The sequence below is a fragment of the Rhinatrema bivittatum genome, chromosome 3, assembly GCF_901001135.1.
Source record: "Rhinatrema bivittatum chromosome 3, aRhiBiv1.1, whole genome shotgun sequence".
Classification (NCBI taxonomy): Eukaryota; Metazoa; Chordata; class Amphibia; order Gymnophiona; family Rhinatrematidae; genus Rhinatrema; species Rhinatrema bivittatum.
The window spans coordinates 423,878,856-423,906,215 of NC_042617.1; the positions used below are offsets into that span (position 1 = coordinate 423,878,856).

The 27,360-nt window shown below is 44.5% G+C and overlaps 1 protein-coding gene across 1 annotated transcript in view; it reads left to right on the forward strand.

Annotated features, from left to right (window-relative positions):
• Positions 1–27,360, forward strand: part of CSMD1 (CUB and Sushi multiple domains 1) — a 4,035,193-nt gene that overhangs the window by 3,559,172 nt on the left and 448,661 nt on the right. Inside the window, 1 exon segment of the mRNA XM_029596871.1 lies at positions 3,115–3,303. Within this exon segment, the coding sequence (XP_029452731.1) occupies positions 3,115–3,303 (189 nt within the window).

Consider the following 27,360-nt stretch of genomic DNA (forward strand, 5'->3'; position numbering starts at 1 on the left):
TTGACATTAATTTAACCCACAATTTCCCCAAACTTGTGTCTCAGTATTGCCCAGTTAACAATATTTACCAATCCTTTACAGCTGCTAGCAAAATCTTCTTCTCAATACTTCCTCAGGATTGAGGGTTACTGAGCTCTATATCTTTAATATATCTTGAAGGTCAAAGAAAAGTTAGTATTAACAAACCCTGTGGTGGGATATATCTCAGTTAGTTTGCCAGTGACCTCTGCTGTTGTTCCTGTGTGACAACTTTTCACCTACTCTGCTACTGTTCCTGTGTGACAAAATTTCACCTACTCAAGTCAATCACCCTTCTTTAACACCTTTTCAAAGCAAGGGCCTGATTCATTATAGATAGATAGATAGATAGATATAGATTATATAGATATAAATATAGATAGATAGATAGATATAGTATATTGAATCTAGGCTTTAAATAAAATAAAATTGATATGTGGGTATCTAACATGGTATATCTGTCAGAGAACCCTAAAACAGGGTAAGTAGCACCAATATATATATATTAAAGAGAGAGAGAAAGAGAAAGATAATTTAAATTAGGCACACACAACATACTAAAAGAAATTATTTTTCCTGGCTTTTAGTCAAGGCACACACACACAGAGAAGGGTGAAGAATTCAATGTAGGGATGATGAGTGGTGTGAGAGGGAAGAAGAGAGCCAGATAGCAGGAGATTGATGGGGGTAACAACCCGATGAAAGGGAGAAGGAGGATGAGAGGAACAATGGAGGGAAGAGTTAGGGAAGTAAAGTGTTGAGACAGGGAGAACTGGAGGGTGTAAGTTGAAAGAATGAAGGGGAAACAAAGATGAGATCCAGGTGTGCAAGAATAGAGAAAGCGAAGTGATGATGATGTAAGGGAAAGATTTTGAGCAGAGAATAAAGAAATGAAGGAAAGTGATATCAGGGAAGGGAGGAAGACAGAATAAAGAGAGAAAAATGGAAAATGGAAAGGAAAGCCTGGAAAAAAGTTAAGGGAAAAAAGTTGAGTACATCCAGAAATAAAGATTAAATTGAAATGTATAATATTTTAAGGACCAGAATATATAAAAAGGTCTATAAGGGCATTTGTCCCAAACCATAACTTATGCTCTATTAAAGACCATAAACTAGTGATCCATCCAGTAAGTCAAGCAAAACTTCAGACAACCAGTTCTCAGACTTTTTGGGCTGCCAGAGCAATTCTATGGAACCAGTTACCCTTGGACTTGAGAGAAATCACTGATATTTAACTTTTAGGAAGCAATTAAAAGCTTACAAATTTATGGAGGCATACTCAAGTTATACCTGCTAAAAATTTACTGTCATTGCCTACTGGTTTTATGTAAATTATTGCTTACCTATTCTATTAATGCAATCTTTGTCATATGGTACATGTTCTGATGTTATGCTTTGCACATTGAAATCTGCTATAAAGCATGAATTTGCTAGAAGCAGAATAGAAATCTTTAAAATAAATAATGCAATAAATATATACACAACACACGCACACATATAAACCACTGACTAGATTCTTAATTGAAGCAATACAGCATGTCTGCTCAGTGTTTTTTACATCATTCTCCTCCTCCCCCCCCCCCCCCCCGCCTGAAGAAGCCAGAATTGGCGAAACAACTGAAGGCCTTTTGTCAGGGTGTGCTTAGCTATGAATGTCTCAACCTATATAGACTCCCACTGGAGGAGCCAACCCAAGGAACAATCTCACTGATTTTTCCACTAAGCAACTACCTTCTTAATAACCTGAAGTAGGTTTCCAATTTTATAGGATTTTCATAAGGACTTTGAATTATCAACAACTTCTAACATAGATACGCTGATATTTCTTGCTCTTTATTACATGGCGCTAGCTAGTCTTTTTTACATTGTGAATTTTTTTTATATAATTAAAATATTGAGTAGGTTTGTACAAAATTAATAAATATAAAAAATGTCATTTCTTTGTGATTTTGTATAGTGTTCCCATATTTGTTCAGAAGAGGATTTGTGATAATAGATTTATACTATTTGAAACGTGCTATATAAAATTTAAAAGACTTACAGCATGATAACTAAAATGTGTCATAAGGATTTTGTTTGTTTTAATAAGAAAGTTGATTCTAGTTACCATAAGTAAAAAAATGTATGTCCTATGTTTTAAAAGTGTGCACAATAGTACTCAACAAAAGTAAAGATTCATCCTGTCCATTTGTGCATGAGGTTTTTTTAAATTTGTAATCATTATTTAAAAATATAAACATTGAGATATGGAAATGAAATGTGCAAAGGTCTATTTGTGCAGCTTAGAATATTAAAGGTCTGATTCAATAAGGGGGTCTACGTGAATCAGGCCCTTAATGTTTATTTTGTGTTGGTATGAAACTTGAGCAAATAGTGGTGTTTACATCATCAAGATCATATAGACTTCTCATATGAACATTTCTATTTTGGACTACAACATAAACTTCTCATGCATGGAATAATGGATAGATTATGTTTATTCAATGACTTTGTAAAACCGTTGTGATCTTCTTTTGGAACGATGGTATATAAAATGCCTAAACAAATAAATAAATAAATAAATACATAAATACATAAATAAAAATAAGATATGTAAAATAAGCAGTTCTGCTTGTTTGCAACATGTTTGCTTTATTGGTGGGATGTGCACATAATGCATTATTTTATGTCCACCACTCCACCATTTAGCTCCACTGGGCAGCTGAGTGGCCAGGCTGTAAATGGCATGCTCTGCTGGCCCAAGTGAGAGGCATGATTGATAGGGATCCCAGGTACTGCCAGCTGAAGGAGAAGTGTCACATCTCACGTCAATGCATGAGGAAGTTAGAGCAGGTAGCAGTTTGTGTAGGCCTCAGAATGGATGACCTTTGTGAAAGTGGAACAGTCTATATGGGTCAGAAGATAAATGCAATGGCAGAAAAAGGAGGGCAGAGAGATGCAGGTGCAGTGGTCATTTCAGTCCATTATTTTTTATATCCTTTTCAGTTAATAATTCTATAACCCTGAGTGTTCTAGAATCATTGAGCAGTGTATTTAGATATTACAGATGAACTGTTTTCCATTAAAATAATGTATTTTTATTTTATTTTTTTGCAGCTTCTTATTGTAGCCTGAGCAGTTCTTTAAAAAATGGAGGAATAATGAATAAAACCGGAGACTCGCTTGGAAGCCAAGTGTATTATTATTGCAAACCTGGATATCAAATGGTTGGTCATAGCAACGCAACTTGCAGGCACTACACAAATGGAATGTACCACTGGGATTTTCCTCTTCCGCTCTGTCAAGGTAAGGCACTGCTTTAATGAAGTATATAGCTTTATTATTCATCTTTTCTAGCCTATCTGTCTGGCCATCTTTCTGTCTTTATGGTGAACTCCTCTATCATTTATTTTTATCTGATTTCAAAATAGTTCATTTGAAGCTCTTGATCTGTAGATTTTCAGCTTGGAACTGATTTTTACAAACTTTGGATAACTTTCCAAATCTAGAACAATAATATTAGAAACAGTAATATAAATATAGGTATACAGAGAGATGTCAGCCTAAATCAGTGGTAAATCTTAAATATATTCTCTGAAAAATGAAAAACCAAATAAGAAAGTAAATAGAAAAATAAAAAATGATCAAATTCAGCTAGAAATGCTCCAAACTAAGGGGGAGTGTCAATTACTAAGGTATAGTATTTTCCCCCAGAGGAATAATATCATGGGGAAAAATACCATGGGATAAAGGCTAAATTTGCTTGGGGCTGCAATCTTATTAAAGGGCCATATCAGCCCAATCGATCTCCTCCAAAGCATGCAGGTACCTGGGGTGTTGTGAGACCCCCACCAACTCCCCTCTTCCCCACTGTCTCTAGAGGTGGTCCTATTATTTTAAAAAACATTTCTCAGCGAACATCCTGCCTCCTTCCAAAACCCTGATCTTTTCAATAAAATGCCCTTCCTAGCTCTACACCCCATCAACTTTAAACTCCCTCCCGACTCTCTGACCCACCCTAGCTTATCCCCCCCCCCCCCCCCTCCCTGGCATACCTTTAAGACCTGGTGGACTAGTGATAGAAGCATGATTTTGATTGCAGCTGACCGGAACCATTACGAATTGAGACAGCACCAAGCCTGGAGCCCAGGGGATGCTCTGGGTCCCACTAAGCTGTCAGGTCTTAAAGTTATGCCCGGTGGTGGGGGATGGAGCCTGAAGCCCAGGGTGGGGTTGGGTGGGGTGAGGGGTATTCACCATGCAAATTTAAAATGTTTGTTGTTTTTAACATTAGGGCTGCATCTAGAGGTGACAGGGAGTGGGCAGGGGATTCACAAGACCCCCAGGTGAATTACACATATTGGAGAGTGAGGCAATCAGGCCAATTTGACCCTTTAAGAAACTGTCCAGGATCATGGGGATGCACATTAGTGTTCCAGTGCTCCAGGGGAAAGTTAGTTGCAACTCCTGAGTTGCAATTTTTCAGGCAAGCTGTGATATTTTGCTTTCATTAAATGTACTAGTAATGAGCTGCTATGTATGCATTTGCAAATCATTTGCATGAAAAACTATTCATTACCATTTTTGCCATATTTGGGGTAAAAATAACATACAGTAAACACATAGGGGTAGATCTTTAAAAAATACACGATCGCGTACGTTTGTTCGTGCACCAGGCGCGAAGAAAAGTACGCTGGATTTTATAAGATACGCGCGTAGCCGCGCGTATCTTATAAAATCCGGGGTCGGCGCGCGCAAGGGGGTGCACATTTGTGCAACCTGCGCGCGCCGAACCCAGCGCGCGCTGCCTGTTCCCTCCGAGGCCGCTCCGATTTCGGAGCGGCCTCGGAGGGAAGTTTCCTTCACCCTCCCCCCACCTTCCCCTCCCTTCCCCTACCTAACCCACCCCCCTGGCCCTATCTAACCCCCCCCCCTACCTTTGTCGGCAAAGTTACGCCTGCCGGCCGGCAGCCCCACTCCATCCTCCGGTCACGGGGGCTGGTCTGGAGGCCTCGACCACTCCTCCGGGCCGGCGCCATGCTCCCGGGCCCACCCCCGAAACGCCGCGGCACACCCCCGAAACCCCGCGTCGTTTCGGGAACGCCCCGGACACGCCCCCTCCTGCCCCTTTTCGAAAGCCCCGGGACTTACGCTCGTCTTGGGGCTTTACGCGCACCGGCGGCCTATGCAAAATAGACCTGCCGGCACGCGCGGGCCTTTTAAAATCCACCCCATAATATATACCTCTTAAAAAGGTACTGTCCAAACAGTACATAGGGCCCTGTCCAAATTCCTGTGTAATTTCAGGAGAAATCCACACTTCATTCTTATGTACTGTTATGGAAACCCATTAATGTGTTGCTACCTTCAGGTCCAAAAGGTTTTTCAGGCATGACTTGATGTTACTTACTCCACTAGAGAGGACTCCAAAGGCCTGCCTGTCCATTTGCACCAGAAATAACAACTTGAAACCCAAACAACTATAGTAAGGTTCCATGTTTATCCTTCCCACATAAATGTACTCCAAGGTGACATAATAGTAAAATTTGATTATTTAGCCTACCTTTCCAAGTAATGTTCAAGGCAACTTATGGTTGCTAAGGGTATAACAAGTGAGGTGATCAAATTTGCAGATGACACAAAATTATGCAGAGTAGTTAAATCCCAAGCTTAATTGTGATGAATTGCAGGAGGATCTTGCGAGACTGAAAGATTGGGCTTTCAAATGGCAGATGAAATGTAACGTGTACAAGTGCAAAGTAATGCATATAGAGAAAAATAACCCTTGCTATAATTATTCAATGTTAGGTTCTATCTTAGGAGTTACCACCCAGGAAAGAGATCTAGGTGCCATAGTGGATAATACAATGAAATTGTCAACCCGGTATGCTGTGGCTATCAAAAAAGCAAACAGAATGTTAGGAATTATTAAGAAGGGAATGGAAAATAAAATGGAAGATGTCATAATGCCTCTGTATCGCTCCATGGTGAGACCGCATCTTGAAAACTGTTGCAGTTCTGATCACCGTATCTCAAAAAGGATATAGCTGCATTCAGGGCCGGTGGAAGCAATAGGCAAACTAGATCTGGGCCTAGGGCGCTGAGCATTAGGGTGCGCGAGCAATGGTAAACCGAGGGGAGGTCAGGGGGAGCCAATGCCCCCAGGCACAGGGCCTTAGGGGGGCATTGATGGCTGACATGGAGTCCTATGACACCGCCGGTGGACCTCATCTCACTGGCGTGTGAGCAGGGAACTATTACTGTGCAGTGTACCAGACGCACACAGAAGGAAGATCGGCGGGGCCATGGTGGAGCTTATGTCACCACGGCCCGAAGAAAAACGTTGCTGGAGCCACATGGGTAGGAAGGAGGAGGAGCATCTGCCATGTACAGAAGAAGAGCAGCGTTAATGGGCTGCTGCATATCCCATGTCACGGTGGCCCAAGAAGAGGAGGAAACCCGGTAGCAGGGCTGCTGCGGATTCCACGCCGCAGCGGCTCAAGAAGAGGCGGAGGCCTAGTAGCAGGGCCACTGCAGATCCCACGTCGTGAGTGGCCAGAGAAGATCAGGGCCACCGCAGAGTCCATCTTGCAGCAACCAGCGCAGAGGAGGCCCAGAGGTGAGAGAGAGGCTGAGAGCCTGTAGAGTATGTGTGTTTGAGATGAGTTGAGAGATTGTGTGTGTGTGTGTGAGAGAGTGAGTTGAGAGACTGTGTATGGGAGTGAGGACCTGAATGTTTGGAGAGACAGCATGTGAGAGGCTCTGTGTGAGAGGGACAGTATGTGACAGTGAGAGCCTGTGCTTGAGCAAGACAGCATGAGGGAGTGATAGAGCCTGTGTGTGTGAGAGTGAGACAGCATGTGCATGAGAGAGACAGTGTGTATGTATGTATGAGAGAGAAAGCATTTGAGAGTGAGAGCTGTGGATGCGTGAGACTGCATGTAATGTGAGAGCCTGTGTGTGTGGGGTATATGTGTGAGATAGACAGTGTATGAGAATGACAACCTGATTGTGTGTTTGAGGGAAGAAGATAGATGGAGAGAAAAGAAATAGAAAAAAAAGACCCTGTAAAAGGAATTGGCAAAAAAAAAAAAAAAAAAGAAAGGTGGAAAAAAAAGCCTGTGACCAACCGATTAGAAAACCAAGACAGCAAAGGTAAAAAAAAAAAAGCCTTTTTAGTGATTGGCATATGTTATCTTTGGGAATGTGCAAGCGTAGCACTTTCTCTATGCCGATCTCGCAATGTACGAGATCGGCATGGAGAACGTGGAAGCCCTCAAATATTTAATACCATGGGGCCTGCATAGAGGAGGCAGCAGAACGGGCTTCAGTGCCTGTAGCAGCAATCAGCACCTCCCCAAATATCCACATGGCAGCAGTGACAGCAGTAGCAGAGGAATGAGAGAGGCTCTGAGGTTGCTGGCAAAAGAAAGAGAGGGGGGTCTGCCTTCAGTTTGTGCAAGTGTATGAATAGGAGTCTGCCTGGGGGTATATATGTGTGAATGTATGGATGCCTGCCTGAGGCTGTATCTGTGTATGAGAACAAATGGTGTCTTCCTGGGGTCTGTCTGTGTGAGAATAGGTGCCTGCCTGTGTGTGGTGTATGTGTGTGAGAATGAATGTGTGCATGCCAGGGGGGTGAGGAGGGAGCGGTGTGAGAATGAACGGGAGCTGCCTGGGGGTCAGTGTCGGTGTATATGAGTGTCTGTGTGTGTGTGTGTGTGTGTGTGTGTGTGTGTGTGTGTGTGTGAGAATGACTGGGAGCTTGCCTGGGTGTGTTGTTTGTGTGTATGTGAGGGAGCCAGTGAGAATGAGAGCATGTGTGTGTATGAGAGAATCCAAGGGAGTGAGAGCTTGTGTGTGGGTAATGTGGAGGCGAGAGAGGGTCTTAGAGCCTGAAAGTGTGTCAATGTCTGTGAGAAAGAGAGAGGTTATGGTGAGTATAAGACCATGTATTTGTGTGTATGTGGCAGTGTATGTGTGAAAAAGAATGAACATGTGAGTATGTGTGAGAGAGAGGATACAGTTTGTACACTCCCCTAACCTAATCCTCGACAATTTCAGAGTGACTGGAAATCAAGAGTTCCCAGGTATGGACAACAGAGGCTTTTTAAAATCCTTATTAGTTTTAATTACTGGGTGTTATTTGTTATGTATGCTGTTTTGAAATATATTATTGGTGCTTGGGAAATTTTTGAAAAATGTATTTGATTTTAATTAATAGAAATTATTCTATTTATCAGTAGCTTTAAAATATTCTTTTATTAGAATGGTTTACTATTATAATTGATGCTTTATGTTTCTTGATTTTATTTGTTTTATAAGGAATGGTGATTCTGATTTTCCATTGTTACACTCAGAATCTGGCTTGTTGGGGTTTCCATTTCAGTTTGTCTAATTTGTAATCCTTTATTCTGTATTTGGTGAGGGTCTGTCTCTGCTCTGTGCGTGTGACCATGATGAGAGATTCTGCTAGCGTGTCTGTGTAGGGATCTATAGCAATTGAGGTTGTTTTGTTTCCTCGGTAGGTAGTGCATTGGTATTCTGGGACCCAGTGTACTATTTACAGTTCTGCTTTTTCACAGGTAGGGTTATTGTTGTTTGAGTCCTTGGTGATATTATTGTTATGTTAAGATAAGCTTGCTGTATAGATTTTGAGTGTCTTTTTTGCAGGGTTTTGTGTTAGTTCATAATGTGTCTGGCAGTGGAAGGTGTTTGTGTTGTTACTACTTTGAGGTGATACCAGAATTTGAAAATATTTTTTTGTTTGATGAGTTGTAAGGGAAACACCCAAGCTCCATTGTTGGGTGAATTTCCATGGATGCATAGTATGTCACAGAAATGGAGGTGCAGGATTTATATTGACATTCTTTTCCTTCCTGTATACTTTCCAGACTTCACTCTCATAGCCATATAGAATTAGTTGATTAAAGCTATCAAATAATTTTAATAGTAGTTTTACTAGAGGTGTGAAACTGGCCAGCTTTTTAAAATTACGCAGATGATCCTTTGGTCTTTCTTATAAAGATATTTTTTATAGCAAATTTTAAAGCAGGGGGCCATGTTATGGAGGTGGGTATGATTAAGAAATGTCATTTTGGCCCCCCCCCCCCAAAAAAAAAAAAAATCTTCTGTCGTGATGCCACTGATTTTCTGTTGCCTTAAGCAATAGTACAAGAAGGATTGGGGGGGGGAGGGTGCTGGAGAGGCACACAAATGCATTAGACCCCGGGCACCACTGGTACACCACTGGGCGCGTGCCATATGGGGCCGCAAGCGGCGGCAAAGAGGAGTGACAATTTGGCGGGCTACGAGCAGCACCCACCTGCTCGCAGCCCAGAAAACCACACACTTGGTGGGCACAATTGAGAATGAGGTAGGAGTCGCGGCCGAGACCATGGGGTGGCGGCGTGACCGGGAGGGGGTGTGGAGGTGCAAGGCAGAAGGTTCGCCTAGGGTGCCTAATCCCCTTGCACCTGCCCTAGCTGCACTGGAGAAAGTGCAGAGAAGGGCGACCAAAATGATAAGGGGCATGGAACGGCTGCTCTATGAGGAAAGGCTAAAGACATTAGGGTTGTTCAGTTTGGAGAAGACACAACTGAGGGGGGATATGATAGAAGTCTACAAAATCATGAAATGACTTGAACAAGTTAATATAAATTGGTTATTTACTCTCTCAGATGATAGAAGGACCAGGGGACACTCCATGAAGTTAGCAAGTAGCTAATTTAAAACTAATCGAAGAAAATTATTTTTCACTCAGCGCATAGTTAATCACTGAAATTCATTGCCGGAGGGTGTGGTTACAGCAGTTAGTGTTTAAAAAAGGTCTGGATAAATTCCTAGAGGGTAAATCCATAAACTGCTATGATGGTAACTAATAAGCAATAGTAGCTTGTGATCTATCTAATGTTTGGGTACTTGCCAGGTACTTGTGTCTTGGATTGGCCATTGTTGGAAACACGATACTGGGCTTGATGGACCAGTATGTCATTTCTTAAGTTCTTATGTTTTGTAAATACAGAGGACTAGGAACAAGTGCTCTGCTGTAATGTGGATCAAAAGCTTTCACCAGCATACATGATTTCCATAGCAATGCATGGAAATAAAGTATGAATTTCTCCTGGACTGACACAGCAATTCAAACGGAGTCCATAGTACTGTTTGAACTGCAACTTTAAAAGTTTTGAACATTTCTTATTGAATTTGATTGTTTTTATTGTTCTATTTTTTATCTTTTGGATTTATGTATTTATATGTTTTTAAGATACAGTATTTTTAATGTGTACCACTGATGTAGGCAGATCAGTTGACACATTGCTATATCCAGGTTGATTTTTAAATAAATAATCAGATTTGTTTGTCATTTTTGTTATTTCTTCTTGTGGCTTATAATATTTTATTCCTAATATATTTATACTTCTCTTTATTTATCATACAATAATTCAATTGATTTTTAATATGATTTTTATTCTCATCACTTACAATAGTGTTTCAAATGACCACAGAGGGCATTCTAAGATATCAGTATAAACAGCTTTTGGGCATCTATGTCTTCTTGCACCTCACCACTTCTTGAAATTCTTTTGGCTTTAATGTGCAGCTCTTTCTGTATAGCATGATCGTGGCATTGTGTCATTCCTGCCACACCCCTACAGAGTACTCACTGAGAGAGCATGCTCAGATGTCAACAATTTTCTGAAAAAAGGTTGGCAGATTATTTACCAGCATACTGTGATTGATCTGATGAGGCTTATCCAGGTAGTATCTGAAACCAGTACTTCTCCTCCTCCTTCTACACTTTTCATCTGAGAGTATAGATTCAGAATTTTTAGTATGCATTACATAGATGCCATTGATTACATACTCTGATTCCTCTCCTTTGGCAGATGTGTATCCTGTGCATGTGTGAGTTAAGGGTATGCTCAGCAAAGTTGTGGGACCACAAAAAGACACAGAGGAGTAGATTTTTAAAGTTATGCACGGGCGTAGATTTGTTCGTGCAACCCGGCGTGAACAAATCTACTCCCGATTTTATAACATGCTGCGCTCATGTTATAAAATCCAGGGTTGGCGCACGCAGGGGGGTGCGCAATTGTGCAACCTGCGCACACCGAGCCGAGCAGCCTGCCTCTGTTCCCTCCGAGGCCGCGCCGAAATCAGAGCAGCCTTGGAGGGAAATTTTTTTTGTCCCCCCCCTTCCCCTATCTAACCCACCCCCCAGCCCTAACTAAATCCCCCCCGTACCTTTTTTCGTGCACGCCACTGGCTCCCTGCCCCAGTACAGGCCATTGGGCCGGAGCACTCCGCCCCGCCCCCGGACCGCCGTCACAACCCCGGCCCCGCCCTTGGACCGCTGCCATGCCCCCAGACATGCCCCGGCCCGCTGCCCCGCCCCCGGACACGCCCCCGTCCAGCCCCTTATTCGAAGCCCCGGGACTTACGAGCATCCCGGGGCTTGCGCGCGCCACCAAGCCTATGCAAGATAGGCTCAGCGCAATCAGGGGGAAGCAGGGGTAGGTTTTTCGGGGTTGCGCGCATATCTTAGACGCACAACCCTTTGAAAATCTACCCCAGAATGTTTATATTGTCTTGTTGGAATACAAATTTCCATTTTGTTGCCATATGAACAGTGAGGATCCTCTATTGCAAGGTTCTTGCAACTTGCCAGTCCTGTAATCTATTAGCAAAACACCAGGTCTACAGCATCTATCAGATCAGGATCAGTTTATCATCATCCCTACCACAAACCTCTAGTCCCACTAGGCTCCCAAGCCAGCCCAAAGCTCTTCTATCAACTAGAATTGTATCCTACTATAGCCTTCATAAACAGGTCAGGTTCTGTAGGACAACCTTAAAGAAGAATGTTACTGGACCCTTGCAATATAGGTAACTCACTAGCTCAACCCTGATAAATTATCAATGAAGTATATAAGAACTCGAGGGAACTGATGCTGGTATTCAGACTTATCCTTTCAGGTGCTCCAGAGGTATGAAGCAAATGGAACAGGAATGGCTACCTCCATCATCTTCTGATAGTCACGGATCTTAGTTGCCTTTATTTTTTTTGAGACCCTGTTTAATGTCCCAGTTGCAATTTTTCAGTTATGCTATCATTCTGAGGCTAACTGCTGCTACTGACCTCTGATGCAATGTATTTGTAAATGTGATTGCTTGCTGCCAAAGATTTCCTTGTCATTCTCTGCTGAAGAGCATGCTGAAGCTCTTGAGGACCAGTTCCACAATGTGATCTCTTTCTACTTGAGTGAGCGCCATACCAATTGCGATGGTTGTGCCTCTGTTACTTTAGATTCTGGTACAGACTTTTCTTCCAACTTGTCTTTCTTTACCACCTCTTCCTTCTCCTTCTGCTAATCTGCCCTACATCCTTGACAGATATAGGAGGCACTTGCTTTGTGTAGTGCCTTCCTCTTTTATATCTTTTCCCTTTCCTTTCTCTCATTCCTTTCTTTCCCTTCTTTGTTGTCTGGTGTTTCTCTACCCAGTATATAAAAGGGATCTGCAGTGAATATTTAATTTAATTTATTTAATTTATTGAGTGATTTTGTTTTTTATATGTGTTTTTTTTTATTTGTGTGTGTCATTTAATTCTGTTGTGTTTCATTTGCTTTTAATGCGTAACCTCCACAAACACAGGGCACATATTGACTATTCTTCCATCCTTGAACCTGGTACTGCCTATTTCTCAATTAGTACTGGCATAGATAAAAGTTCTATAAACAAAGTCACTCCAATCACAGCCTTAATCAAAACTCCCATTTTAGCAGAGAGTAAACAGTTGGGGTTAAATTATCAGAGTTCATGGGATACATAGTCAGAATAAAACATACACTATAATAAATCTAGCTGGTACCCCAAGGATTAAGTACCATACTCCCAGTCCACACTTGAACAGAAATTAAATCTTTACAGTACTTCATTATTTCCTTTTTTCCTCTTCACAACTTCTTGGCCCTAGAGTGTAAATACCCAGATACCCCTTTGGTCATTCACACCTGACTCCAAAGGCTACTCACAACCTCCTGACCTCAGGAACCTCTCTTCCTTCATGTTTGGCCTCTCACTTGTTCAATGTACAGGATTGCCTGGTCTCCTCCACACTCTAGTTTTTGTTGGATTTCCCCCTCATCTCAGTACACCCTTTCATCTCCTCCTCTAGTTGCTCTCTTCCTTGGGAGGGGGAATCACCTTTCCTTCCACTCTTCTTCCCAGCCAGTTCCTCAGAGGAAAGAATCACCATTTCTCACAGGTCAAGCCGGATGGTAGTCCTCACATATGGGTGACATCACAGGATGGAGCCTAATCACGGAACACTTTTGTCAAAGTTTCCAGAACTTTGACTGGCCCCTACTGGGCATGCCCAGAATGGCACTAACCCTGCAGCCAGCAGGGGTCCCCCTTCAGTCTTCTTTATTCCATGCAGCAGTAGCCTCGCGGTTAAGGAGCTCTGCAGAGATTCCTGACAGGAATTTTCCTCATGGAATTACTAAAAGTTAATTTGCCCCACAGGGGTCCCTCCTTTAACTTTTTCAAGCCACGGTACTCCGCTCAGTTTTTACCCGTTCTCTGTCGATTACCGTCGAGTTTGGCCCTCGCGGCCTACTGGCCATCGACCGTACCGCGGCTCAATTTTTTCCATGGCCATGCCGTCGGGGTTCCGTCGGTGCCTGGACTATAATCGCACCATGTCCATCACAGACCCCCATAACGTCTGTGTAATGTATCTTGGACGAGAGCATGATGTCTTGACCTGCACCAAATATTCCCTAATGACACCAAAAAGTCGCAAGGCCAGAAAGGAGAAGATGGAACTTCTCTTCTGTGCTCAAACCCCGACTCCGTCCATTGCATCGATGTCGTCAGAACCGGCTCCGTCAACTTCGTGCCAGCATCGGCCACCAGCCGGTGACCATCCGGCATCGACGACATCTCGGCCTTCAACACCCTCTACTCCCCTCAGGACCGAGGGGATCGCAAAGACAAACATCGCCATCGACATCGAAAGTCTCGGACCATCGAGGGAGCGAAATCATCAACCTCACCATCATCTGAGCCACCGTCGAAGAAACCCCATCCAGAAAAGGCACCGACCTTTTCGGCGACCGGCTCACCGAGGCAACCCTCACCCAACAGGGTATCGGGAGCCATGACTCTGCCTTTAACGGTGGTCCCTCCGGCTATGCCTCTGCCTCCTTCTTCTGTTCTGGAGCTGGGGCTGCTTGCTCCCGGTCTCCGAGAAGAACTGGACCGGATGGTTCAGGAGGCCATGCAAGGACTCCAAGTTCCTCCGTCACCGACACCAGTACCGATTGTGGAACTGACCACCAACCTGATTCCAGCAGCATTGGCACTGCTGCTTTCCAGGATGGAAGCGCTCATTGCCACTTTTCCACCAATGGACCCCAGGTCACCGATGGCTCTGGTGCCCTCCCCGCTTACTCTGTCATCAGGAGGAGAAACACTGTTCCGCATCCCTCCATCGGGAGTTCTACCTCAGCCATTGATGCCGATACGTCCATCGTCACCGGTCCAACCATCGGTGCCGATACACCTGTTGGTGCCACCGAGCCATCCATCGATGCCCTTGATGCCTGAGCCGGTGCCTTTGATGCCTTCATCGGTGCCTCCAATTATTCCTTCGATTCCTCTGGAGCCTAGACCATGACCCTCGGGTATCCCACCACCCCATCCTCCTCTAGTTCCTAGAGGGGCAGGTGCTGATCCCTATGATACCTGGACTGATGATTCCTCCCCAAACTCCGATAGTTTGCCTTCACCACCTTCACCTACTTAAAGTAGAAAGTGTTCTCCTCCAGAGGATCTTTCCTTTATAAATTTTGTGAAGGAAATGTCTGAATTGGTTCCCTTCCAATTACTGAGTGAACAGGATGATAGACATCAGATGATGGAGTTGCTACAATTCCTGTATGCTCCCAAGGAAATAACCTCCATCCCTATTGACCAGGTTCTTCTGGATCTCCTCAAGAAGAACTGGGAACATCCTGGCTCCATTGCTCCAGTCCACAGAAAAGCTGACACTACCTATTTGGTGCAGTCAGCTCCGGGTTTTCAGAAACCTCAATTGGATCACCAATCTGTAGTGGTAGAGTCTGCACAGAAAAGAGCAAAGAGATCAAAGCCTCACACTTCTTTTTCCCCTGGCAAGGAATATAAGTTTATAGATGCCATTGGTCGCCGTGTCTTCCAAGGATCAATGCTCATCTCCCGAATTGCCACTTATCAGCTCTATATGACCCAATATAATAGGGTAATTTTTAAGCAGATACAAGATTTGACAGACTCCCTGCCTCAGCAATTTCAATATCAGCTCCAAACTCTAGTAAACAAGGGTTTTGAGGCAGGTAAACATGAGATCAGATCATCTTACGATATCTTTGACACTGCTACTAGGGTATCTGCAGCTGCTATTTCGGCAAGGAGATGGGCCTGGCTCAAGTCTTCCGACCTTTGCCCTGAGGTACAAGACAGGTTATCTGACCTACCCTGTGTAGGAGATAATCTGTTTGGCGAACAGATTCAATGGAAGGTGGCAGAACTTAAGGACTATCATGAGACCCTAAGACAGCTCTCTCTGATGCCTTCTGACTACTCTTCAAAACAGCCCTTCCGAAAGGACTCTAAGAAGTCATTCTTCTGCCCAAAGAAGTTCTACCCACCACCAACCAGATCCCGTTCCAGGAGACCTTTTCAAAAAGCCCAGTCTCATCAGACACGGAAACAAAAACCTCAAGTAGCTCCTCAACCAGGTCCTGCTTCAGGTTTTTGACTTCTACTTAGAGAGCAGCAGCCAGCTTCCATTGCCTCACATATCAGTGGCAGGTCAACTGTGCCACTTCAACAACATATGGCACTCAATCACCTCAGACCAATGGGTACTGGCGATAATTGCTCAGGGTTACCATCTGAACTTTCTCTCCGTGCCACCAGACACCCCACCTCTACCGACGTGGAGAACATCCGATCACTCCATCCTTCTGGATCAGGAGGTATCCCTCCTTCTCCAGTCCAAGGTAATAGAACCTGTACCCTACTCTCAGCACAGCCTAGGATTCCATTCCTTGTACTTTCTAATCCCCCAAAAATCGGGAGGCGTTCATCATATTCTGGACCTGCGGGCCCTCAACAAATACCTCCAGCGAGAGAAATTCAAGATGGTAACTTAGGCTCGCTTCTTCTTCTTCTTCTTCTACAAAGAGGAGACCTGCTCTGCTCTCTGGACCTCCAGGATGCATACACTCATATTGCGATAACTCCATCTCATCGCAAATACCTAAGGTTTCTAGTAGGCCCCAAGCACTATCAGTACCGAGTGCTTCCATTCGACCTAGTGTCTGCGCCACGAGTCTTCACAAAATGCCTCATAGTAATTGCAGCCTTCCTCAGGACTCAAGTTGTTCACGTCTACCCCTATCTAGATGATTGGTTAATCAAGGCTCCCACTCAGCAAGTTGCTCTGTCGTCCCTCAATCTAACCTTACACACTCTAATTTCATTAGGATTTCTCATCAACTATGACAAATCCTACTTAGTCCCATCTCAAACCTTGTCGTTCATTGGAGCAGACTTTGACACCTTGCAGGCAAAGGCTTTTCTGCCTCGACAGCGAGCTCTCGCCCTCGTGTCTCTTCCACACCAGCTGCAGTCTCAGCACTCCGTGACTGCACGCCACTTTCTCATCCTCCTGGGACACATGGCGTCCTCAGTTCAGATCACACCAATGGCCCGTTTGGCTATGAGAGTCATGCAGTGGACTCTAAGGTCTCAATGGACTCAAAGCATTCAGCCCCTGTCGACCATTGTCCACGTAACCGACTCACTCCGTCAGTCTCTTCCCTGGTGGAAAAATCAGATCAATCTCCTCCAAGGCTTGCCCTTTCAGGCTCCAGACCCTCATTTAACTCTCACCACCGATGCTTCCAAGCTCGGCTGGGGAGCCCATGTGGCCAATCTGCAGACACAAGGATCTTGGTCTCCAGAGGAAGTCAAACACCAAATAAATTTCCTGGAGCTTCAAGCATTCAGATATGCTCTCAGGGCATTTCAGGATCACCTCTCAAACCAAGTTATCCTGATCCAGACGGACAACCAGGTGGCCATGTGGTACATCAACAAACAAGGAGGCACGGGCTCCTTCCTTCTGTGTCAGGAAGCTGCACAGATATGGGCGGAAGCTCTCTCCCATTCGATGTACCTCAAGGCCACCTACTTGCCAGGAGTGGACAATGTGTTGGCAGACAAACTGAGTCGCATCTTTCAACCGCACAAGTGGTCTTTCAACCCCTCAGTAGCGAACTCCATCTTCCAACAATGGGGATATCCTCAGATAGACTTCTTTGCGTCTCCTCAAAACCGCAAAGTAGAGAACTTCTGCTCTCTCATTCGCAGCAAACACTCTCAGCCCAGAGACGCATTCTCCCTCGCGTGGGCAACCGGTCTACTTTATGCATTCCCTCCACTTCCTCTTCTCTCGAAGACTCTTGTGAAGTTACGTCAGAACAAGGGAACCATGATCCTCATAGCACCTCACTGGCCATGCCAAGTGTGGTTTCCAATACTTCAGGATCTCTCCATTCGCAGGCACATTCCCTTAGGAAAGGACCCGCTTCTGATCACTCAAAATGACGGGTGCCTGCGCCACCCCAATCTTCAAGCCTTGTCCCTGACAGCATGGATGTTGAAAGGTTAATCCTTCAGCCACTTAACCTTTCTGAACCAGTTTCCCGTGTCCTGATTGCTTCACGGAAGACTTCCACGAGAAAATCTTACTCTTACAAATGGAACAGGTTCACGTCAATGTGCTCTTCTCAGTCCCTTGAACCCTTTACCTGTCAAATCATGGAGTTTTTGGACTATTTCTGGCACTTATCAGGGTCAGGTCTAAAAGCTTCTTCCATCAGAATGCATGTCAGTGCAGTAGCCGCCTTCCATAAAGGTGTAGGGGATGTACCCATATCAGTACAACCCGATGTAACACGTTTTCTGAAGGGTTTGCTTCACCTCAAGCTTCCACTGCATCCTCCGGCCCCTTCTTGGGACCTCAATCTGGTTTTGGATCGGCTCATGAAACCACCATTCGAGCCTCTTCAATCCTGTGATCTTCGCTATCTCACATGGAAAGTGATTTTCCTTCTGGCAATCACTTCAGCTCGCAGAGTTAGTGAATTACAGGCTCTAGTTACCTATCCGCCTTACACTAAACTTCTGCAGGACTGGGCAGTACTCCGCACTCATCCTAAATTTTTTCCTAAGGTAGTTTCGGACTTTCATCTCAATCAATCCATTCTACTACCTACCTTTTTTTCCCAGGCCCCATTCCAATCCAGGAGAACAGGCTCTGCATACCCTTGAAAGTAAACGGGCTCTAGCATTCTACCTAGTCCGTACAGCTGCCCACAGGGAAAGCACTCAACTGTTTATCTCTTTCCATCCTAACTAGTTAGGGCAGCCTGTGGGTAAGCAGACTCTCTCCTCCAGGTTGGCGGACTGCATATCCTTTTGCTGTCAGCAAGCGGGCATTCCATTTCAAGACTGTGTTAAAGCACACTCTGTGAGGGCCATGGCAACTTCAGTAGCACACCTACGATCGGTGCTGCTTCCTGACATTTATTGGGCTGCCACCTGGAGTTCTCTCCACACCTTTGCAGCCCACTATTGCTTGGACAAGGCCGGAAGACAAGATTCCATCTTTGGCCAGTCTGTCCTTCGTAACCTATTTACAACGTCATGTACCAACAACCTTCCACCTGCCCATTAGGGTTCAGGATGCCCTCTGCCAAATTTTTATCCCAGTCCTAGTGCCTTGCACACCTGGGTACATTTGGTGCATTTCTCGGACATCCTCAGCTCGTTACTCACCCATATGTGAGGACTACCATCCTGCTTCTCCTGTGAGAAAGCAAATGTTGCTTACCTGTAACAGGTGTTCTCACAGGACAGCAGGATGTTAGCCTCACGAAACCCGCCCGCCGCCCCGCGGTGTTGGGTTCGTAACGTTTTCTTATTGTAATTTTTGTCACTACCTGTAGCTTTTAAACAAGACTGAAGTGGGACCCCTGCTGGCTGCAGGGTTAGTGCCATGCTGGGCATGCCCAGTAGGGGCCAGTCAAAGTTCTGGAAACTTTGACAAAAGTGTTCCGTGATTGGGCTCCATCCTGTGATGTCACCCATATGTAAGGACTAACATCCTGCTGTCCTGTGAGAACACCTGTTTCAGGTAAGCAACATTTGCTTTCTCCACTACACAGCCTCAGGCTTTTTCCCTTCGGGTGAAAGCCCCTGCAGGGTCCACTCCATAGAGGAGGGATTATTGGGCTGGCTACTCAAGGACAGCTACACCCTGGGGACTCTGTTTTCCCAAAGTCCAACCTAGAAAGGGAAAGTCCTGCCAATTTGACCTAGTATTGTTACCTTCCCAGGACATCTTCCAACTAATCAAAACTTCCCATAAACGTAAGGAAACACAACATCATCCACACCCCCAACACTCGTATACCTTTACACCTACCACTAACCATAACCCAGTAATGTAGCATCACACCAAGTGCATTCCAGTGGTCATTCTGAAGTAGTTCAGTTTCAAACATTAAAACAATTTTCAACACCTCAGCTACTAGAAACTCCTGGATCTCCCTCATCCAAAATATCATGTACTACTAGCACTGAAAAGGAAATCTAATTTGGGGGTCTTCCCACAAGTGCATGCTATTTCACAATAGCACACACTAAAGCCAAACCCTGGGCCCATTCTAAAATACCTGTGGAGGCTTATATCACCCCCCCCTCCACACACACACACACACACACACACACACACTCTGCAGCTCCCTGGACTCTCCCCATTCACTGTGCATTCCCACGGGCCCCCTTGGTCTACCCCTTACCTTAACTTAAAGCTGAGTATGCAACACCCCCCCCCCCCACCCAGGAAGGAGAAATCCCTAATTGTTCCTGCTGCACCTGTGCCATTTTTCAGAATGGTGCTGATATTTTGAAATTTTGATGTAAAAAAAAAAAAGATGCCGGTTATTGACATTTCCTGCTTTATTTCAAACAGCACATCCCTAATATGTAATGGGCCTGACTTAGGCATTGTGAGGTCCTTCCTGCCTGGGTGCACCCTTATCCTAGCACTGTCTCCTACCTTCTGCCTCTTCTTCAGTCCCTGCACTGTTTAGGCCTCTTAACTATAGCCTCCATTCTCTTACTGATACTCCCTCTTCCCCCTGCTAGACCAACTCAAACGTTCAACTTGCCTGAGCCTTCCATTTCCATGCACATTCACAGACACTCTTCCATTTCCATGTTCCTTTCTCTCAGCAAATATGTCCTCTTTCAAGACCCAAATTTACACAAAAGACAGAAACACAAACTCAGTCCATCATTCAGTCACCTTCAGACCTGTAGCAATGGATTATACAATGGAAAGATATTATACAAAACAGAAAGATGTTGCCAGATTCCTGCTCTTTCGGTAATTACGGGGCTTGGGTGGGGCTGAGTCCATGGACTTGGCACACAGACTGGGCCAGGTACAGGCGGGAAAATGCATAGTTGATAATTTCACTCCGATAGATGGAGGTCTGGATGTTGGAGTTGGCAGGAAACAAGAGCTAGAGAAGAATTGAATCCAGAGTATAAGGATACTAAAGATCCTAAAAAATGAAACCAATTTTCCTGGTGGAAGAACAGCATGGTTAGTTAGCAGTACTTACTTGAGGCTTTTGCTGCCATCATGTGGGAGATCCAGATGGTGTGCTCCTAGTATTTATAAGCCCCTGCAACCATTTTAGGGTGGAGATTTTTAGTTTCATTTATGCTGCCCCACTTTTGATTAGTTTCTTAGGGAAAAGGACTCTGGGGTTATCACTGATGAAGGATTGCATAAAGGACTTGCCCCTATTTTGGTCCAGATTTTTTATACTTCTCTTAAGCATGGAGGAAGTTTTTCCAGTTTTCCTACCTCCTATTTGGTTTCCCTTTGAAATGAGATTTTTCACTTCTTAAGTTTACTGAGGGCCTAGGGCCCAAGGACTCAGATTCTGTGTCATCGAAAGTAAGACATGTCTTTTGCCTGGAAAGAACCTGAGGAACAGTTGTGTCGTAAAGGAGGATTGGATTCACATTTCTTGTAATCTGCTTTGAAATGCCAAAAAGTGAAACAAAAATTAAATAATAATAATAGTGACAAGGCATTATCCAAAAGCATTTTCACTACTGACCCAGGTGTGCTACACTTGGGAGGAGAGTGCAAATGTGGTACTGCTTGCAGGAGAGCTAGGAGAATAATTCAGACTAGAGGTGTCCTACTCTCGAAGTTCACACTCCAGTTTGAATTCCTAGACAGTCAGCTTTTCTTCCTTTAACCCTCCCTTTTCTCAGGGGTCAACATCAGATGCTGCAGAGGTGGTAACTGCTGCTTCTATATAGCCCTGGGAGCAGTCTCAGTCCTCCAGGGTTTGCCAAGTGAGGACCAAGGGGAAACTTGCATAAATAAATCTAAGATCCACACTGTGATTTGGTTCCAAAACAAAAGTAGAATTTATTAGGGATGTGAATCGTTTTTCAACGATTAAAATTATCGTCTGATAATGTTTATATCGTCTTAAATCGTTATAGAACACGATACAATAGAAATTCTAACGATTTATCGGTTAAAAATCGTTAAATCGTGTTAGTGTGCACTAACTCGAGTTAGTGCGCACTAACTCCCCGTTAGTGCGCACTAACTCGATTTAGTGCGCACTAACTGAAAATGATACAAATAAACACTTTCCAGGTCACTGAAGGTCAGTTAGGAATGAATATGTGTTCCTATTGGCTGGCTGCCCTCTTATCTATTGATGTTACCAAGGTTACCACTGAGGTGATGGTTGGGGGGGATGTGAAATGGAAACTGGAAACTAACGAACACCAACAGAAAATGAAACAAAGTGTTCACACTTCCCAGGTCAGTAAAGGTCACTTAGGAATGAATATGTATGTATGTATTCCTATTGGCTGGCTGTGCTCTTATCTATTGATGTTACCAATATGGTTGGGGGGATGTGAAATGGAAACAGTTGGAAGCTTGACAAAAAAAGTAATGTAATGATCAGCACTCACGTGACTAGAACTTGTTTGTTTATTATTTTTGTTAGCAGGCACCTGAAATGCTAGTGCATGTTGAATTTGCCAATCACTGTGTATTTTAGAAAGGTGGTCCTGGCTGGAACTGTACACAGTTCAAATATATGTAATTGATTGTTGGTAAGTGTATTTTTTAAGTAGCCACACTGGCACCAGTATGTTTACTTTTCCTCCTACTTAACTCACTAGCTCAGCTTTGTAAGAAGGGCTTCTCTGCTTGTGTGTTGTTTTTGTTTGGTGTGAGGAGAGCAGAAACATCAGATCTTTATTCAATCTACTACAGTCATCTCTTACAGTGCCCTATCCCTATTAATACCAGGAGTGTTGTGATCTTCCTGCACACAGTGCCCTAACCCTGATACCAGTCTGAGACAGCTCCCTCCCTGCATTACTAGTGAGAGTCTGGCTTCACAGACAGGGGGGAGCTGCCTGACCCCTCACTCCTGACTTCCCCCATGTCCCAGCTAGTGAATGGTGTGTGGGTGAGGGGGGGGGGGAGGATGGTGAAGTCTGAGACAGCTCCCTCCCTGCATTACTAGTGAGAGGCTGGCTTCACAGACAGGGGGGAGCTGCCTGACCCTCACTCCTGACTCCCCCATGTCCCAGCTAGTGAATGGTGTGTGGGTGAGGGGGGGGGGAGGATGGTGAAGTCTGAGACAGCTCCCTCCCTGCATTACTAGTGAGAGGCTGGCTTCGCAGACAGGGGGGAGCTGCCTGACCCTCACTCCTGACTTCCCCCATGTCCCAGCTAGTGAATGGTGTGTGGGTGAGGGGGGGGGAGGATGGTGAAGTCTGAGACAGCTCCCTCCCTGCATTACTAGTGAGAGGCTGGCTTCACAGACAGGGGGGAGCTGCCTGACCCTCACTCCTGACTTCCCCCATGTCCCAGCTAGTGAATGGTGTGTGGGTGAGGGGGGGGGGGGGAGGATGGTGAAGTCTGAGACAGCTCCCTCCCTGCATTACTAGTGAGAGGCTGGCTTCACAGACAGGGGGGAGCTGCCTGTCCCTCACTCCTGACTTCCCCCATGTCCCAGCTAGTGAATGGTGTGTGGGTGAGGGGGGGGGGGGTGGATGGTGAAGTCTGAGACAGCTCCCTCCCTGCATTACTAGTGAGAGGCTGGCTTCACAGACAGGGGGGAGCTGCCTGACCCTCACTCCTGACTTCCCCCATGTCCCAGCTAGTGAATGGTGTGTGGGTAAGGGGGGGGGGGAGGATGGTGAAGTCTGAGACAGCTCCCTCCCTGCATTACTAGTGAGAGGCTGGCTTCACAGACAGGGGGTAGCCGCCTGACCCTCACTCCTCCGGGGTATTGTGATCTTCCTGCACACAGTGCCCTATCCCTGATACCAGGGGTGTTGTGATCTTCCTGCATGCAGTGCCCTATCCCTATTAATACCAGGAGTGTTGTGATCTTCCTGCATGCAGTGCCCTATCCCTATTAATACCAGGAGTGTTGTGATCTTCCTGCATGCAGTGCCCTATCCCTATTAATACCAGGAGTGTTGTGATCTTCCTGCATGCAGTGCCCTATCCCTGATATCGGGATGTGTGCAAGAAGATCACAACACCCCCGGTATCAGGAATAGGGCACTGTGTGCAGGAAGATCACAACACCCCCAGTATCAGGAATAGGGCACTGTGTGCAGGAAGATCACAACACCCCTGGTATTAGGGATAGGGCACTGTGTGCAGGAAGATCACAATACCCCTGGTATCAGGGTTAGGGCACAAGTTCTAGTCACATTGACTGATCACATTACTTGTTTTGTCAAGCTACCAACTGTTTCCATTTCCCATCCCCCATATACTGTCAGTAGGAAACTTGGTAACATGAATAAATAAGAGGGCAGCCAATAGGAATACATATTCATTCCTAAACTGACCTTAACTGACCTGAAAAGTGTCAAATTGTATCATTTTCAGTTAGTGCGCACTAAATCCCGTTAGTGCGCACTAATCGGAAAAAACGATTTTTAACGATTTTTTAACTAAAAAATCGTGCCTAAGACGATTTTCTTGCCCTGCCACACGATTTCTATCGTTAAGACGATATGGAAAACGATTCACATCCCTAGAATTTATTGTTTAAGTCTCAGAAAATTACAGCAAACTATCTGAAATCTTCCCAAAATATTGTTTCAAAATACTCTTCAGTAGTGGGAAAAAACAACCGAACAAATTACAAGACAGTTACAGTTTCTAGGAGTCATCACTCATTGGGTCACCTCCTCCTCAGCCAAGGACACTCAGAATTAGAATCCCTGCATCAAACTAGTAACCTAAAGCAATTACATCCACTGTAGGCTTTTCCCAATTGACAGGATGTCTCTTTTCCTTGAGAGAAAGCTGCCTTCTAGGTGACACATCAGTGGTCTTTAGTAAATCTAGGAAATAGACCACTTCTTCTCAGAGTTAGAAATCCTGGGCTAGGATACCCACCCTTTCACTTCTCCTTCTCCTTAATCAAGCCTCTCTAATGCCTGTGAAAGCAGTTTTTATTACCACTTCTTACATCATTCCCTTTGCGGGAATAACATCTCCCTCCACTTATCGAGCTGCCATTCCTGCAAACCCCTTCTATATCAGGAAGGATCTTGCAATCTGCATAGCTCAGCAGTAACAGAACTCTCTGTCCTTTAAATAAACTCTGAGTGCAGGAACCCTCCAGAAAATTGCTCAGTCACCCTAGCCAGGGTTACATTCCCAACTTCCAAATATCAGAGAACTCGGCTCTTAATGCCAAACAATTAGAATGAAGGGAAACAGTTTCAGCACTCACAGTGACTTGCAATGGGAGAAGAGTAGCTTAGTTAGATGTTATTGTTCTGGAACTCAGCAGTCACTGCAGCTTGAGGAAAAAAGTTGTAGCTACTAGAAATTAAAGCAGACTGGGAGCATATGGAAAATAGATATAGAAAGTAAAAGGTGAGAGCATGGCTTTCTAGGAGCTTGAAAAGGATGAAGGAGAGCTGTTAGCTTGGAAGAGCCTGCTTCTAACTGAAACCTCAGCAGGAAGTTAGATAGTCCCAGACATTCATTGGGGCAAGGAACCAATAGGAAGCAAAGAGAGAAGAGAGAGAGAGAGCAACAGGAACAGATCCAATCAGAGTTCGGCAACATTCAAACAATAACCAATAAGAATAAAGAACTCTAAACATGCGGAAAATGTGAGCTGAATAATATCACAAAATGACACGAAGTAGCAACATAATAAGAAAACATATATACATTGTTGTGGGTTCATACCACAAGCCACTCTCTCTGGGCTAATCCAAGCTGGGATTCTCTAGTTAAATAAAAAACTGAACCACTAGTTTAAGTTTCTGGGGGTGTTTCTCCACTTTCCCACTGTCCGACTCCTCTTTGTAGCTTCCCCTGGTCCCTCCCTCAAAGTCTCCCCAGGCCAGGGATTCCAATCTCTATTGCCTACTTTTACTCTGTTCCTTCCAGGATGTCATGGTTATGGATCCAGGTTCTCTCACACCAGTTGGTGAGATGGGCTTAAACAAACATACTGCATCATTCTTCAAAATGCGTTATGTTGTTAACAAATGCGATAATGCATTAACGCATGTGTTATTGCCATAACGCATGCGAAAAATGCTGTAGTGCACAGCACAAATGCAAATTTCGGAGGCGGGATTGGGGAGGAGTTTTGGCTGGGAATTAGTTAAATTGCGGGACATTTCGCACCGTGTGATAGCATAGCACATGCTATTGCACGGTCTTAATGCCAGAAATAACTACTTGAGCTCACTCTAGCTTGATGGAACCCTGATATAAAGTCCATCAAGCTAGGGTGAGAGAACATAGTTCAAAATGTCATCTTTGTAAGACTTTCCTCACTCCAAATGATGTAAAATCTTCACCAAGGTGTACAGTGCTGTTTGTACATCTCATTCTACATGCAAAACTGGCCCCTAAAGTGCTCTCTCTCTCTCCCATCCCAATGCAAAGTAGTAACTCCAAAATTTCCCTAAACACTCCCCCTTTTTGTTATCACTGCATTATTAAAACATTTTGATGAATCTAGGGGATATTTCCAGGTTGTCTTAGTAGTTTAAAGTCTTTATGGCCTTATTTTACCCTGTTCCTTCCAGGGTGTCACATTTATGGATCTGAGTTCTCTCACCCCAGTTGGTGAGCTGGGCTTAAACATAGTCCCCAGCTATCATGGAAGTTTAATGTCTCTATAGCTTTCCTTTATTGAACAACATCAGTCCCAATATCATACAGCAATAAAGCAACTCTTTCCCTAATTGTCCTGCATGCTACTCTCAGTTGCTTCCTTCACAGGCTAGGCTTCGCTTGTGCTCTATGGGCCTGGTTCTAAGAGAACTAAGCCCTACTGCCATCTCCCACTGTAGTTTGAAGCCAGAGTTTCTGCTTCCCCTTTCACTATGGCTGCAACTACATTCACCTCCACCCACAACAGTTTTCATTTAAAGCTCCTGTCCTGCAGACTCTCTGAGTATATGCTCCTCTGCATTCACCTCCCAGATGTACCGACTCAGGCTCATCCTCAGGGCTACTCTACACCTCTACCTCCATCTCTTCTATCTCTTCTTCTGGGTCTAATAGAACTCCTTCATGTTCCTGCCCTGTCCCTCCTTCAAACACGATCTCAAACATCTTCCACCATACCTGGGCTCTCTCCTCCCCTTGATGAGGTAAAGCTTGGGTCGTTCATTTACCTCCAGAACCCCTGTGTCTTCTGGGAGTTGGAGTCTGTGTCCTATTCTGGCTTCTGTTACTTACTGAATCTCCTTTCCAGGTTTTCCTTATAGCCAGCCCCCTTTTATTGACCAGGGGAATATAATACCCACCACAGCAGATATATTTAAATATTCTTTGAAGGCAAAACAATAGGACAGCTATGATAATTGGGACTTTTAATTTTCGAAGTGAATTCTAACCATTCCACAAAGGAAAGAATCTGCACGAGCATTTGGAAATTGAGAGAAGGTTTACACGTTCTTGTATCTGATCAATTATAAAGGTAACGGAGATAACTAAGAAATTTGCTTTGCCAGTTGAAGATGTTTGCTGGAGTAGAAGGTCATAAATTAATTAAATACACTGACTGTAAATACAGCAGAATGATGAATCTAGGGGATTTTTTTAGCATTAAAATGATAGTTTAGTGAAATGGCCCCTGAATCTATGTTTCAACAGAGTCTATACCTCTATCCTGT